The sequence below is a fragment of the Postia placenta genome (genome assembly GCF_002117355.1).
Source record: "Postia placenta MAD-698-R-SB12 unplaced genomic scaffold POSPLAscaffold_15, whole genome shotgun sequence".
Classification (NCBI taxonomy): Eukaryota; Fungi; Basidiomycota; class Agaricomycetes; order Polyporales; family Adustoporiaceae; genus Rhodonia; species Rhodonia placenta.
The window spans coordinates 139,668-153,629 of record NW_020169846.1 but is presented as its reverse complement, the minus strand read 5'-3'; the positions used below and the strand labels follow the sequence as shown (position 1 = coordinate 153,629).

General features: G+C 58.3%; 6 protein-coding genes across 6 annotated transcripts; 1 reads left to right on the top strand and 5 right to left on the bottom strand.

The window, feature by feature from the left end:
* Positions 1–78: 78 nt before the first annotated feature.
* Positions 79–2,469, bottom strand: POSPLADRAFT_1173574 (hypothetical protein). Its single transcript, XM_024488240.1, has 5 exons — positions 2,277–2,469; positions 2,196–2,224; positions 1,948–2,138; positions 1,765–1,872; positions 79–1,715 (listed from the first exon to the last, which is right to left on the bottom strand). The coding sequence occupies exons 1-5, from the start codon at positions 2,277–2,279 to the stop codon at positions 370–372; spliced, it is 1,677 nt and encodes a 558-aa protein (XP_024334947.1). The 5' UTR covers positions 2,280–2,469; the 3' UTR covers positions 79–369.
* Positions 2,470–3,121: 652 nt separating this feature from the next.
* On the top strand, positions 3,122–4,859 carry POSPLADRAFT_1154138 (hypothetical protein; the record flags this gene model as incomplete). Its single annotated transcript, XM_024486814.1, has 4 exons — positions 3,122–3,482; positions 3,542–3,645; positions 3,699–4,052; positions 4,104–4,859. The coding sequence occupies 4 exons, from the start codon at positions 3,122–3,124 to the stop codon at positions 4,857–4,859; spliced, it is 1,575 nt and encodes a 524-aa protein (XP_024334946.1).
* Positions 4,860–5,938: 1,079 nt separating this feature from the next.
* On the bottom strand, positions 5,939–6,776 carry POSPLADRAFT_1154687 (hypothetical protein; the record flags this gene model as incomplete). The annotated part of the gene is made up of 4 exons (XM_024486871.1): positions 5,939–6,347; positions 6,399–6,502; positions 6,563–6,577; positions 6,627–6,776. 4 exons carry the CDS (start codon positions 6,774–6,776, stop codon positions 5,939–5,941), a joined length of 678 nt encoding a protein of 225 aa, XP_024334945.1.
* A 295-nt stretch (positions 6,777–7,071) lies between these two features.
* On the bottom strand, positions 7,072–9,349 carry POSPLADRAFT_1049420 (hypothetical protein; the record flags this gene model as incomplete). The annotated part of the gene is made up of 10 exons (XM_024479743.1): positions 7,072–7,310; positions 7,440–7,603; positions 7,658–7,788; positions 7,853–8,229; positions 8,281–8,434; positions 8,487–8,593; positions 8,657–8,758; positions 8,819–9,008; positions 9,073–9,117; positions 9,173–9,349. 10 exons carry the CDS (start codon positions 9,347–9,349, stop codon positions 7,072–7,074), a joined length of 1,686 nt encoding a protein of 561 aa, XP_024334944.1.
* Positions 9,350–10,167: 818 nt separating this feature from the next.
* Positions 10,168–11,185, bottom strand: POSPLADRAFT_1049419 (hypothetical protein; the record flags this gene model as incomplete). The annotated part of the gene is made up of 5 exons (XM_024479742.1): positions 10,168–10,217; positions 10,273–10,675; positions 10,732–10,823; positions 10,879–10,914; positions 10,972–11,185. The coding sequence occupies 5 exons, from the start codon at positions 11,183–11,185 to the stop codon at positions 10,168–10,170; spliced, it is 795 nt and encodes a 264-aa protein (XP_024334943.1).
* A 368-nt stretch (positions 11,186–11,553) lies between these two features.
* POSPLADRAFT_1185013 (hypothetical protein) lies at positions 11,554–13,714 on the bottom strand. Its single transcript, XM_024489120.1, has 4 exons — positions 13,431–13,714; positions 12,999–13,154; positions 12,753–12,924; positions 11,554–12,706 (listed from the first exon to the last, which is right to left on the bottom strand). The coding sequence occupies exons 1-4, from the start codon at positions 13,644–13,646 to the stop codon at positions 11,649–11,651; spliced, it is 1,602 nt and encodes a 533-aa protein (XP_024334942.1). The 5' UTR covers positions 13,647–13,714; the 3' UTR covers positions 11,554–11,648.
* Between the last annotated feature and the right edge of the window lie 248 nt (positions 13,715–13,962).

Below are 13,962 nucleotides of genomic sequence, written 5' to 3'. Positions count from 1 at the left end.
GCGCCGATCGCACAAGCTGCGATTTTGAGGACATCATCACACACATTTGGTACAACATTGGTGAATGCGCTTGTTAACAACACTGGTATAAAAGTCTACAGAACCAGAACACGTAGCAGGGTGTGCTAATAAATCAAGAAAACACGCTCTCGTAGGAGAGCACGCATAACGATCGTGAGGGAAAATGACATCGACACTAATAGACCAATGCGACAACAGCAGGAGTCTCTAAGAAATAAGGAACAGCACTGTAGACTACTCAGGGCAGCGCGTCATGCGCGGATCGTCTGTCGACGCTGCCCCGAAAATAAGGATTAGATAATAGAAGATACTCGTACACAGTAACGTTTACAACTTCATGACTTCGCCCTACCTGGAAGAGCAGCACGAGTGTGATGTCCGCACATCAGTCATCTGTAGCGCCGAGCCGAGGGACGACGACGACGAGTACCCGCCAGATGACTGTGAAGAGAACGACGATGCGCGGCTCGTCCGAGGCACCATCAGTGTCTGCATGCTCCATGCGTCCGCCGTCTCAGTCCAAACAGAAGCATCTCCGCCCATGGCCGGGGCGCCCACATGCCCGTCGCCTAAATTTGTGGGTGGCTCCGCCTGCTGGTGTGCACCGCCGCAACATGGCGCGCGCTCGCCGGACGTTGCGAACGTCAGCGTGCGGTTCGGATCCTCGTGTCCACAGTCCGTGCACTGACAACCCTGGCAGCACCCACAGCAGTCTGCCGCGCACGTACACAGGCCTGGCGGGCACCCACAACGTCCACCACAACACTCTTGAGGGGCCGGCACGGCCGCAGGGACACTCCCGTCGTGAAATTCGTTCCATAGCGCGTACGTCTGCAGCATGGAGGGGTCGAAGCGTGCATCGGGTGGGGTAGGAGCATCCTGTGAGGAGCTACGCTGGGAAAGCGTTGTAGGATCTTCGTTGAGGATGGTAGGGAATGGGGAGAGCGGCTGCGACGGCGGGGGAAGGCCCGAGGCTTGCCGGAGCCACTCCTCGACATGCTGAACCTGTGCTGGGTCGAAAGCATCTCCAGAAGATTCAGGCATAGTCTCGGGAAGGGAGAATATGGCGCAATCGAGGCAACTCATACATGTATGTGGATTTGAGCAGGACGCGGTGGGATCGACATCAGGTCCACGGTGTAGGACACAGCCTGCGCAGGCACACGATTGTCCGCAACCACATAAGTTGGCCGCCATCAATGCCTCTTGAGCTGCCAAACTAGGCGAGAGAAGCCAAGAAGGCATGCCCGATGAGGCCATGGCAGGATGCGAAGCAGGAGGAACGTGCACGGATGATAAGGGCTGTAGATACGCCGAGGATTCCTCAGGCTGCGCAGCTGGCTCCGAGGGATGTGCATACTCGTATGCCCGCTCGTAGGGACTGTAGAAGGCTTGTCCGTGATGGACCTGGTGGCGAGTGGTAGGCACAACGGAAGGCTCATGTACGGGCCCGGAGCCAAGGGGCGACGATTGTCGTTCTGAATTTGGGGGGCGTGGGAGGACAGGACGGTAGTCTCCCGTGTGTGCGTGAACGACGAGACCAGCGGGTTGCGTGATTGGTGGTTCGCAATCAGGAGTACTTGTAGGTGCGACGATCTCACGTTTAACCTTGCGCTTCGGACGGGGAGCGCGTACAGTGCAGCAATTGCAAGACCCGGTCTTTTCACAAGAACATTGCGACGACGAGGCGTTGCCTATGCGAAGTCAATGTTATTCCGGTAAGGGACCGAAGTAAGAACGTACCATTCTCGGAGTCCGAGATATCACTGGCGAGACGCAGCGCGACCGACGCTTCCAGCGCTTCAGGCAAACCACTGGGGAACGCGGCGCTGGCTGGAACCTTCGTACCGCCTAGGGGGACAGGAGACACGAGAGCCTTGACGGTCAGACTAGTGTCATCACACCATCCGACGTGCTGAGACACACCTCGTCTTGGATAGCCATCACTGAGGTCGTCGCGTATTGCACACATACACTTGACGTGCACTTGTTTTGTTTTACGCAACTCTCTGCAGTGATCGCATTGTGTGACCGGACGGCCCTTCCTTTTGATCTCGAAAAGAGGGCGGTCGGTATGCTTGCATTGCGATGAGCGATGGCCTTTTATACAGGTCTCGCTGCGGGGGAGTTGATTCAGTTTCGAGACACTTCGCGACATACAGATTCTGTCTTACCATGCATACTTCTTGTCAGCTAGGTATACCTGAGAGCGTCCTCAGAACCTCTTTGAAGAATGAAGTGGATCCAGTACGTACCATGTCTGGCTGTGCGGGGAGGCGAGATGTGTGCGAGAGGAGGATTGCTTGAGCTGAGAAAACCGGAGAAAGCAGATATATGTTAAGGAGAGCCGCCCCAGACGGAGAGTGAGGCACTCTCGTGCGCCCGTGACGCTCAAAGTCAGCGCTATTCCGTCAATTGCTGACCGTGGTGAAACGACATAGGCAACAGAGGAGGGGGGGGGAACGAGACTTGTAAGAGGTCCCCCTGCTCGCTCAAATACAGGGCCCACCGCCACTGCGTGCAAACAAGTGCACACCCGGAACCCGGATCGAGTGAGGAGCGCCCCGTCACCTCCGTCACACTTCAGCCCAAGCGCTCGAGTCGCGAATTTAACGCTGTTCCGTACATGTGAGTTTCCGTCGATTTCGCGACAGCCGCGATACGCACAGGCAGGAAGTACCAGGACTCCTTCATCTGGCAGGCGAGGCTGTACTGATAGTACGCCGCATTGCGCAGCTCCGTGGTCTCATGGCTGGCGAGATCTTCCGAGAAGGGCGGTCGTGGAATGGTTTCCGTGGACAACGAACGTTCATAGAAACACCGGTACCACTGTACAGCTAGGAGATCCGATGAACGACGGAGTTTCTGCCGTGGATATGCATACGCGGACTAAATTTCACATTTGCCATATCGAAAAGTAACAGTGGTTCCATCACGTGCCCTCGACGCGCTGCAAAAAACTTGCGTAGACGCCCAGTCTGCAGACCGAATCGGCAGCAGCGAACATAGCCTAACATACTCTCTGTCGGTCTCCGACCACCCTTGGTTGTGTGTCTTCTCCAATCCTTTGGACACCACATCGCTCTCCTCGCTTCGCCCAATGCCGGACTCGTTCTTCGCCGCGTCAAAGCCTCGCAAGCGGAAGAGGACGACTTCTACTCAGGAGCACAGCGCGTCTACCTCGAAAAAGGGCCGCTGGGCAGGTGGTGGCAAGCAAACGAAAGAGAAACAGAAGTCTGGAACTACTCCCACATCAAAGAAGAAACGCGATGAGGAGCTCTCGGATGAGACGCAGGACGATGAGTCCGCCGGTGGGATCGACGAGATGGACCTGAGGGCACCGGACGTCGATCCCATTGCGTACGAAAGCGGAGACGAGGACGAGGACGAGACCCCGGCTGAAAAGAGGCTGCGGCTGGCGAAGCTCTACCTCGATAGTGTCAAGCAGGGTATGGGCTTAGGTGCGTTCCATTGGTGAAATTTCTGTGTCGGTTATTGACTCGGGTATGTACAGCTGAAGGAGAATTTGACGCTGCCGAGATTGACCGCGAGCTCATTTCCGCGCGGCTTAAACAAGATGTAATGGAGCATTCTGGCAAAGTGCATCTCTATGTCGCGGACAGTGTATGTACCACATCCAAGCCCTCGTCAAGTTAGTGCTAAAAGTGCCTTCCTAGTTTAACATAAGCGATGCACCATCCCTGCGTACTCGTGGACATCGTTTCTCAGTGACGGCTGCTGCTGCCTCGCCCGATGCGCGATGGCTATTCACCGCCGGCAAAGATGGCATGATCATCAAATGGGACTTGCACACGGGTCGCAAGGCGCATATACATCACAAGTGCCGTCCAGACAAAGGCAAGGCCAAGGCAGCCGAGGTCGACGGGCACACGGATGAAGTCTGGGCGCTCGCGGTGAGCGCAGACGGGCGGTACCTCGCGAGCGGAGGTCGTGATCGGCGCGTCGGCGTGTGGGATGTGGAGAAGGATGAGTGGGTAAAGGGTTTCGGCGGGCACCGCGACGCTATCTCGGTATGCTTGTCCCTATCGACGTCCAGCTTTACGACGCTGATCACTGAGCAGGCGTTAGCATTCCGTAAGGCACCGTCGAGCGCATCGACATCCACGCAACTCTACTCGGGCTCGTTTGACCGCACACTGAAGCTGTTCGACCTGACGTCGATGGGCTACGTCGAGACGCTGTTCGGGCACCAGGAGCCGGTGCTCGCGCTGGACGCGTTACGGGCCGAGACGGCGGTGAGCTGCGGTGGGCGGGACAAGACGGTGCGATTCTGGAAGATCCCTGAGGAGACGCAGCTGGTGTTCCGTGGAGGCGGGCGGAGCACCTGGACAGACGAGCTGGACGGGATGGAGGTGGACGAAGAAGGCGATGAGGGGGTGCCGCGGCGGGCAAAGCCAAAAAAGGGGGACGGACCTGCACGCGCAAAGTTCGTTGAGGGGAGCATCGAATGCTTAGCGATGATCGACGAGAGCACATTCGTCAGTGGAGGCGACAGTGGCTCGATCAATCTGTGGACCACGCAGAAGAAAAAGCCGGTGTTCACACAGGCCCTTGCACATGGCATCGATGAGTCTCAAGTGGACACCGAAGATGTCGAGATTGTGCGAAAACCGCGGTGGGTGACTGCCATCGGTTGTCTCCGCTATTCCGATATATTTGCATCAGGTAACTGGATATGCAACTTTCCTCGTAAGCCTCATATTGACGTATGTTGTGCATTGTATCAGGGTCATGGGATGGGGAGATCCGACTGTGGAAGCTCGACGCAAAGCTCAAGTCGTTCTCTCTGGCTGGCACCATACCTGCACTGGGCGTAGTGAACTCCATTCAGTTCGTCACTCCGCCACAAGAGCTCTTTGAGAAGGCACAATGGGCACGTAGTACACCTACCACCGATAAGTCAAGCGACAGTACAGCCGCGAATGGGACCCGGCGTGCAAAGCTGAAACACGATGCAACTCTTATGATTGCAGCTGTCGGGCGCGAGACGCGTTTCGGACGGTGGATAGAAAAAAAGGGCGACGGCTTCCTGAATGGCGCTCTCATCGTTGCATTGCGACCTCGGACATCTGACTGATAGCGTAATCCTGCGGAAATATACTCACGCCATGCGCAATTTATTCATCTCGTTGGCCCTATGGGCCGTTACTGTCGGTATACTTTACATGAAACAGTCTCACGATCTGCGTTACAATATCTGACACCTTCAAGTAGCCGGACCGTGTAATATGGTCCGATGTGTGTCAGAGCGGGAGGAAGTTGGTTCAAGTAACTAGATGAATTCTTATCCACATTGATAGATCTGTAATATTGAGTTACGACAGGTGGGTGCACGAAGGATGATCCTGCTCCCGTGTCACTGGCAGGATGGTGATATGTTTGTTCTATGTAGTCTACACGCGTTTGCCATGGAGCTCGCGACTGTGCCATAGTGGCGGCGATACTACATGACCAGATAGTGAGCCACTGCCGTTATGCATTGCAATTCCAGCATGCAAGATATCATGCAGCATTCTTGAAGAGATGCTTTCGCAACAGCTCTAGCGATGTTTTCATTGGCGTATGCGTAGGCTACGGAATACACGCGAACGGAGAATAGTTCGGTGACGAGGGCGACAGGCTTCGCTGCTGCTACCTTCGGATCAGCTCACGCTGATTCATTTTGATATGACAAACATAATATTCTGAGGCCAAACATGTTGTGTACCAAGTTCGAAAGTAAAAGCTCACGCAGCACATTTTTGACGGTCTTTGTGGTCACGGAATACCACCCTAGGGCCGTGGGGTATGCGACGTTGCATTGGGATGGATAATTACATAGAAATACTGAGCAACACGATAATGCATTATGAAATGCAACAATTCACTTAGCGTATAACCTGATCGCGACCTGTGGTCATGCAGCATTCGCGCTGAACCCTCCACCAATTGCCGCGACCGTCAACACAACACCGATGACCTGCACCGTTCGCCAGAAGCCCGACTCGCTGCTCACTCGATCCGCATCTGAATGCCCCTCCTGCATGCGCGAGGATCCTCTGCGGCCTGTCGCGCGCTGTACGTTCGGTGATACAAAAGGGTCGTCGCGGGCGTGCGGCGGCTGGTATGCAGACCCAGAAGCAGAGCCTGGTGGTTGTCGGTAGGAGGTACCTGCTGGCCGGCGTGGATGCCGGTCCCACGCATATGTCGCGCCTCGACGACGTTGAGGCTCGTGAGACCAGTGTGCAGAATAAGGAGAATGGTGTGCTTGCGCTTGATGTTGTCGAGATTGCTGGTTCTCTTCGAGAGAGCGGTCATAAGCCCGTCTGAGCAGTATCAGGGTTTGTGCTACGCTATCCGGAGGTAGGCAGGCGCACCGCTTCCTGTCATCGCCTAGTACGGCATACGCTTCGCTGACGGCCTGAAATCTCTCCTTTGCACCTGGCTCTACAGCCACATCGGGGTGATATAACTTGGTGAGCTAACGGATCATCTATGCTGGTTAGGCTGCCAGTCGTGTACTAACAGTCGAACAACATACCTTGTAGTAGCTCGACTATACGTACGTATGAGCGTACAGCCCAAAAATATTAAAGTAGAAGTACCTTAATCTGACTCCTCGTCGCATTCTTGGGTACAGACAACGTTTGGTAGTGACCCTTGCGGCGCGACGAGGCTGAGAACTTTCGTATGCTGCGGCATGTAGGAAATGGTTCAACATTTGCAAAGCATCTATGGAGAGTGGTGTAGATCATGGAGGAAGTGGGGAGAATGAGGTAGAGCACATAGGCATTTGGACCAACATGGGGGAGTTGTAGCGAGATCCGTCGGCGCCCGCTCGTCATTCTTGCGGCAATCTCCGAGATTACGATCTGCGCACCCTTTCCGCTGCATATGAACAGGGGTTACTTCCGCTTGAGTGTCCACAAGGTGAGTTTATTTTTCACGAGCCATCTTTTGTATAATATTCAATATACAGCACATGCAGCCGCTCCAAATTCACAGTATGTAATGGTTTGGCGGGGTATCCACCAGGCCCTTCGCGTATCACTAGATGCCTCCGTAGATGATGTCCCACAGCTGCGTCTGGGGAATGGCCTCTGCGTAGGCCCTCCGCGCAAGCCTCGTGTGCGTAGCCTGCTCGTAGGCGTACGCGTAGGACACAAGGTCGAACTCACTGTACGCGGTGCCGAGGAAGGAAAGACCAAGAGGTACCCCGGGAGCAGGATACACGGTTTCCGGCCCTGCCAGTCCGATCGTGACATTCTGCGGATAGAAACCGAGAGGTACTGTGCACATGTCGTGAGCAGTCTGCAAAGTTAGTTCATAAAGGTCTTGCCTGTTACAATAGGGTATCCGGCAATCGCTGAAAAGATCGCGAGTGAGTTGGTATCACTGTATCACGATGAGCGGCCTACCAGGCGGAGTAGTCGTAAATCCGGAGGCGGGGAGGAGGAGCGCATCGAGGTCGTACATTTGAAGAGCGGCATCAATACCATTCGTTCGTCCCATGTAGTAGTCGGCCGCCAGAGCAGCATAGTAGGTTGCGTTGAAGCCAGTCGTGGCCTCTGACGCGATCAAGCTGTACAACCATCACAAACAGAGCCTTCGAAACGAGCACCGCGAGCACGCTCACATGCTTTGGTCAGTATACCCCTGTGGCTCCTCCAGGGTCGGATTATCATTATCGAACTGAATCAACTGTGCCAAAGAGCGCACACCCGAGGGATTCTCAATTAGTGACTCGTACCACGCGTTGAGCTGAATCTACAACGAGGGAGTGCGCAGGTCGGCAATCTGCTTCGTACGTGGTAAACGCCCGCTCACCGACCTTGAAGTCCGTGTCCAGAACAACCGTCTCGTTGTTGGACTGCGCAATCGCCTCAGCAGAAGGCAAATTCGCAGGATCCACCACCGTGGCACCCAGGCTCGCGATCGTCGCCAACGCCTGTTCGAACACCTCATTGACGTACGGGTCGTTCCCCGTGATCGTGTCGTTCAGAAACACCGCGCGCGGCACGCCGATGCGCTTGCCCTGCAGGGCGTTGCGATCGAGGGCAAGCGCGTAGTTGGACACCGGCACCGGCTGCGCGAGCGTGAAGTTGTCGTTCGGGTCGGGGCCTGCGATGATCGAGAGCACAATGGCGGCATCAGCGACTGAGCGCACGAGCGGCCCGACGGTGTCCTGGTGTTCGGAGATCGGGATTACTGGGGGGGTGCGGTCAGCCCGCTGACACGGCGGAAAAGCGGTGCCCATACCTCCCGCGCGCGAGGTGAGCCCCACCGTCGGTTTGATGCCGACGAGGTTGTTTCGGTCTGCGGGGCATGTGATGCTGCCGTCCGTCTCCGTGCCCAGCGTGACAGCCGCTAGGCCAATCGAGGCCGAGACACCGGAGCCCGCCGAGGACCCGCACTCGCGGTTGCGTCTCAGTCAGCGGTCGTGCAAGAGCGCAGAAGACGCTTACAGGATCCGCGTGGGGGAAGTACGCGTTCGTGCACTGGCCACCGCGCCCCGACCACCCAGAGGCCAGGTTCCCCCGGAAATGCGCAAACTCAGACAAGTTGGCCTTGCCTGGCGCAGTGTGCCCGTGTCATCGTTTCATACACGAGCGCTCGTACACGGGGAGGGACCCACCGAGGATGATGGCACCGGCGGCCCGCAATCTCTTGACCACGCCCGCATCGTCAGGGACAATGGAGCGGAGCAAGCTGTACGACCCGGCGGTCGTGTTCATTCCTGGAGCACAGCGGGCATCAGTACGGACCGCAATAATCATCTCAATCAAGGGCCGCTCACCCTCGGAGGCCAGAGTGGCAATGTTGTCTTTGACCAGCACCGGGATACCGTGCAAGGCGCTGCGCGGGCCCGTCGCGCGGCGCTCGGCATCAAGCGCGGCGGCCTGCGCGAGTGCGGACGGGTTCGTCTCGATGACGGCGCGCAGCTCGGGCCCCTGCAGGTTGACCTCCTCGATGCGCGCAAAGTATGCCTGGGCACACGAAACGCGTGACACCCCGCTCCGACCGCGAAGCGGGACAAGCCGGGCGACGCACCTTGACCAGGTCGACGCTCGTGAAGTATCCGCCCTCGAGGCCTGCCTGCGGGTGCGTCCGGTCGGCGTCGTACCCGCGGGAGACATGGCGCACTGCGCACCTGCAGTTCAATCACAGACGCTTCGTACAGGTCCGGAAGGGCAGCGCGGTGCTTGGGCGAGCCCCGCCGGCGGCTTAGCCGGGAGGACAGCGAGGACGCAGCCGCGCTCTGGCCGAGGCCGAGGACCAGGAGCACGAAGACAGCGACCGCACGCATGGCAAGGAAAGCTCTAGTCATGGCGAGTTTGTCTGCGCGAGCCGAACGAAGAGCCTGCATCGCCGCGACGTTATATAGTACACATCGGGCGACCAGTACGGTCCACGACGTTATGGGACCATGCATGTGCCCGCTCGTTATCTGCGATTCCCTGAGAAGTGCGCGAACTGTACGTTGGCCCTCGCGATTAGCCATATAAAACGAGCAGCCAGATGCTTGGTAAGTGCGAGCCTCCTGCACCGTTCACGTACTGTGCTGCCACATTGGCCTCGGGCCGGGAGAACAGAATACCAAGCGATCGGCATGCCGTCAACTTATGTGTGAGGCTTGAGGGCGATAACGCGTCGAGGTGATTTCTCGGGGAAACTCCGACATGAAGGCCAAGCCAGTCAATAGACAAGGAAGAGATTGACACGGTATGATAATTGAGCGGTGTGCCAGTGATCAGTCATTGGCATAACATAGAATGTCTGATGACTGAAGGCTAAACGCTGGTGAGGCTCGTTAAAGATTTATGAACCGCTGCAAGTTCACTGTTACGGCATCAGACGAACATTGAGAAAATGTTCAAGCGGATACAAAACCGGATTTGAAATGGATGAATTGAGCAAAAGAAGAGACATCTTCTCACCATGTACTTCAAGAACAACTTGGGCTATGCTGTAACAAAGACCGTCAAGACCGTCGCCTCACAGCATATTGTGCGGCATTAACATTCGAATTTGGACTGTTTCGTTCTTTGTCAACGAACGACAGCTCAGCAAAGAGAATCATATAAGGTGCAGTGTTTGTTATACAGATGGCCTGGTGCTTGAAAACATAAGCAGTCCCATTGTCGCTCACGAGTGGGTCCAAGTCGGCTTGCGCTTCTCCGCAAACGCCGCCATACCTATGCAATGCAGAGTCAGCATCAGCGCACGAGCACCCCAGGCCACCGGACGCACCCTCCTTCTGGTCGCGCGTCGCGAACATGCCGTGGAACAGCCGCCTCTCCTGGCGCAGCCCCTCCGCGAGGCTGCCCTCGTACGCGACGTTCACGGCCTCCTTCGCCGCCTGCGCCGCGACGGCGCCCTTGCCCGCGATCTGGCCCGCGAGCGCGAGCGCGTCCGCGAGCACGTCCTCCGACACGCGCGAGACGAGCCCCCACGCGGCGGCCTCGGCGGCGCTGAACGGGCGGCCGGTGAGCACGAGCTCCATCGCGCGCGACTTGCCGATCGCGCGCACGAGCCGCTGGGTCCCGCCGGCGCCGGGGATGATGCCGATGTTGACCTCGGGCTGGCCGAAGACGGCGGTGGGCGACGCGAGGATGATGTCGCACATCATGGCGAGCTCGCAGCCCCCGCCGAGCTGTGTGTGTCACGGTAAGTGGGCCATAGGGGTGAGCGACGGGCGAGGGCGCGTACCGCATAGCCGCTGACGGCGGCGATGATGGGCTTCCGGAGGTGGGTGATGCGCGACCAGTTCTCGATGAAGCGGTTCTGGTAGACATCCGAGTCTGGGGTGGGGAGTTAGCCGGCGGGGAGGACGGACAACGACGGTGGACGACGCACACTCCTTGTCCTTCATCTCCTTGATGTCAGCGCCCGCTGTAGGCCCAGACGTGAGCGATACACAAATTGGATTTCATTATGAGGTTGACATACCTGCGAATGCACGGTCGCTGCCGGTAAGCACCAATGCACGGACGCCGTCATCTGCATCAAAGGCTGCCAGGGCTTCGTTGAGTTCCGCGAAAAGCGGGGATGATAAGGCGTTGAGCGCCTTTGGACGGTTGAGCGTGATGAGGGCAATGCCGGGGGACGGCAGCGAGGTGAGGATGTGCTCGTACTGGCGCTCCGAAGCGGATCCAGAGGACATGAGACGGAGAGAGAGGACGCGGGGGGTGCAGCGGGAAGTGGACCAGAGCCCAGTGCCAGTGCGGGCGGCACGGAGGGAAAGAGTGGGCCGAAGGAGGGACATGGCTAGATCGTCGACGGCGAAATTGACTGATGTATGATGGCGTATGCGACAGTGGCTGCGTCGATGCGACACTGCACGAAATGTCGCAACGAAGAGCAATATAGCTGCGACCGAAACCGGCTCGGCTCCTGACTAAATCGAACCGAGGCTTCTCAGACACCAGCTGACTCTTGTCCGATGAGCATTATCACCTCATTGTGTATTATTGGCCTCATTGCAGAGCACTGCCAACACCCGTTTACACACCGAACAGAGCTGTTCACTGCTTGCTCAGCTATTCACTGCTTGCTCTATGTTTGCGCACGACACTATTAGTATGTACAGCTATATCCCAAGCAACAATGTAACCAACTCTAGCACATCACGCACTGCTTCCATACCGCTTCAAGAACCCCACATGGAACTTCTCCAGCATGCCCACATACTCCTCCACGCCCGGGCACAGACACGTCAGCCGATAGTGGTGCTCGCCCTCCTTCTGCCCAAACCCGCTCCCGGGCACGACGCAGATCCCCGTCTCCTCCAGCAGCTCCAGCGCATACAGCGTGTCCGCCTCCTTGCCCGCCTTCCGCGCCGCCTCCACCGCGCCCGCCGGCAGCTCCAGCTTCGGGTACAGGTACAGCGCCCCCGGCGAGTCCACGCACGACACCCCCGGCAGCGCGTTCAGCCGCGCCGCCATCAGCGCGGTGCGCTGCGCGAGCGCCGCGTGGATCGCGTCCGTCTCCGCCTTCCACCGCGCGTGCGACGGCTCCCCGGCGCGCGGCGGGCGCACGAGGCAGTCGACGCCGATCTGCCCCGACAGCGGCGGGCACAGCCCGACGCTCACCATCTTGTACAGCAGCGCGCGCACGTCCGGCGCGACGTTGCAGCACTCGAAGTAGCCCCCGCGCCGCCCGCACTCGCCGAAGACGCCCTTGGAGATGGAGTGGAACGAGATCAGCGGGACCGGCGAGCGCAGCCGCCGCACGGTCTGCTTGAACGAGTGGAACGGGTGCGCCGCGCGCCGGTGCAGGTTGTCCTGGTACACCTCGTCCGCGAGCAGCACGAGCGAGTGCTCCTCGCACAGCCACACGAGCTCCTCCATCGTCTTCTCGTCGAGCAGCGCGCCGGTCGGGTTGCCCGGGTTGATCACGACCAGCGCGCGCGGCAGCACGCCCGTGCCGTCCGCCTCCGCCTTCGTGAGCGCCGCGCGGATCTCCTCGAGCGACGTCGACCAGCCGTCCGTCTCCGAGAGGTGGTACGGCAGCGGGACGCCCGAGTACTGCGCGAGCGTCGCGGTGTAGAGCGGGTACTGGGGGATCGGGATCAGAATGCCGGTCTTGTGCGGCGTGATGAGGACGTTGAGCAGAAGCGACACGCCCGCGGACGCGCCGGCAGTCAGGAAGATGTCCTCGGGGTCGCTCGGGAACCCGTCGCGCTCTGCGGGGACGTGAGTACAGGCAGTAGTCAATGGCAAGTCACGCACCTTCGATAAACTGTGCGACGTGTTTGCGGATGAGCGGGATGCCCTTGCTGTGTGAGTACGCTCCGATGGAGCCGATTTCCGCCTGGAGCTGCTGTGCGCGCTCAATCACGTCCGATGGCCACTTGTCCTTGACGATGTCGATCAATGGCGGGTATTCCATCAATGCTGCGACCTGACGGGCAAGACATAAGCATCAGAGCGTGTGCAGGAAGGCATGACAGAGAGCCGTTGGGACAAGGTGCACACACATGTCAGCACAACGAGTCCTTCGATCATATTTCGCGCATACAATGTGAAACATCCTTCCGTTATAGAGTATGAGACTGAATCCCGCGCTTTTGAGCCATCGGAATGGCACTGCGAGCACAAGGCAGGGGACGCACGGTCTGCTGGATTGGAAGTCTTACATGCAGTATCGTGGATCTCAAATCAGTTTATTGCTCTAGGTTTGGGCCGAAGCATGACAGACGGGAAGATCCAACTCCTGCGTTTGCTCTCTGAGGGGCTGCCATTCCTTTGCAGACGTCCTCGGGTCATACAACCACATGGGAGGTGGAAAGCAACCCGTCAAGGATTAGTTGAGCTACGGGTGGATCTTCGGTCATGGGGCACACTGTGCGTGTAGAGAGATGGGCCAGGCGCGTTGTACGACGCGTTCGGGGAGAGGAAGACACACACCTGTCTCGTGAACGTGATCGGCGGCTGGTCCAGCCCCTTTTGCTGCGGGTTGCCGATGTTGCTCGAGATGACCTTGCTGAACGGGAGCTTGTCCCTGTGCTCCTGGGAGCGCAGCCGCTCGTTCAGCTCGTCGGCCTTTATGGCGAGCTCGCCACGGACGGCATACTGCACGTTGAGGACGGCAGGGTTGAGGTCGGCGACGGCGAGGGGGCGCATGGCGTGGCGGTGCTGATCGGAGTACGAGTGAGAAAAGCGGCGCGCGCAGACGTGGGCGATGGCGCGGGTGCGAAGGGCGAGCGGGGTGCGGGCGAGCGTGCGCTGCATCAGTCGCAGGCTTTTTAGGGAGGGCGAGGAAGGGCCCGCAGCTGGCAGGCGTGGTCAGGAGACTCGAGTCAGTCGTCGAGGCGTGGCAGACGCGTGCACGGAGGCCCGCAAGACGAGCGTATATACGCGCCTGCTTGCAGCGACGATCGACCTTGCGGGGTGTGCGGCCGGTCCTGCCGCATCGCCAACGCGGCATGCAGTAGCGAAG

Bases quoted from the DNA above. Each gene is read 5' to 3' on its own strand.
- POSPLADRAFT_1173574 (XM_024488240.1), bottom strand. The intron at 2,139-2,195 runs GTAAGACAGAAT...ACTCCCCCGCAG, and splicing joins GCTGACAAGAAGTATGCATG to CGAGACCTGTATAAAAGGCC. The intron at 1,716-1,764 runs GTACGTTCTTAC...GACTTCGCATAG, and splicing joins TATCTCGGACTCCGAGAATG to GCAACGCCTCGTCGTCGCAA.
- POSPLADRAFT_1185013 (XM_024489120.1), bottom strand. From the start codon at position 13,646: ATGCGCCCCCTCGCCGTCGCCGACCTCAACCCTGCCGTCCTCAACGTG. The intron at 13,155-13,430 runs GTGTGTGTCTTC...ACTGCATGTAAG, and splicing joins CGATCACGTTCACGAGACAG to ACTTCCAATCCAGCAGACCG. The intron at 12,707-12,752 runs GTGCGTGACTTG...ACGTCCCCGCAG, and splicing joins CGTCGCACAGTTTATCGAAG to AGCGCGACGGGTTCCCGAGC.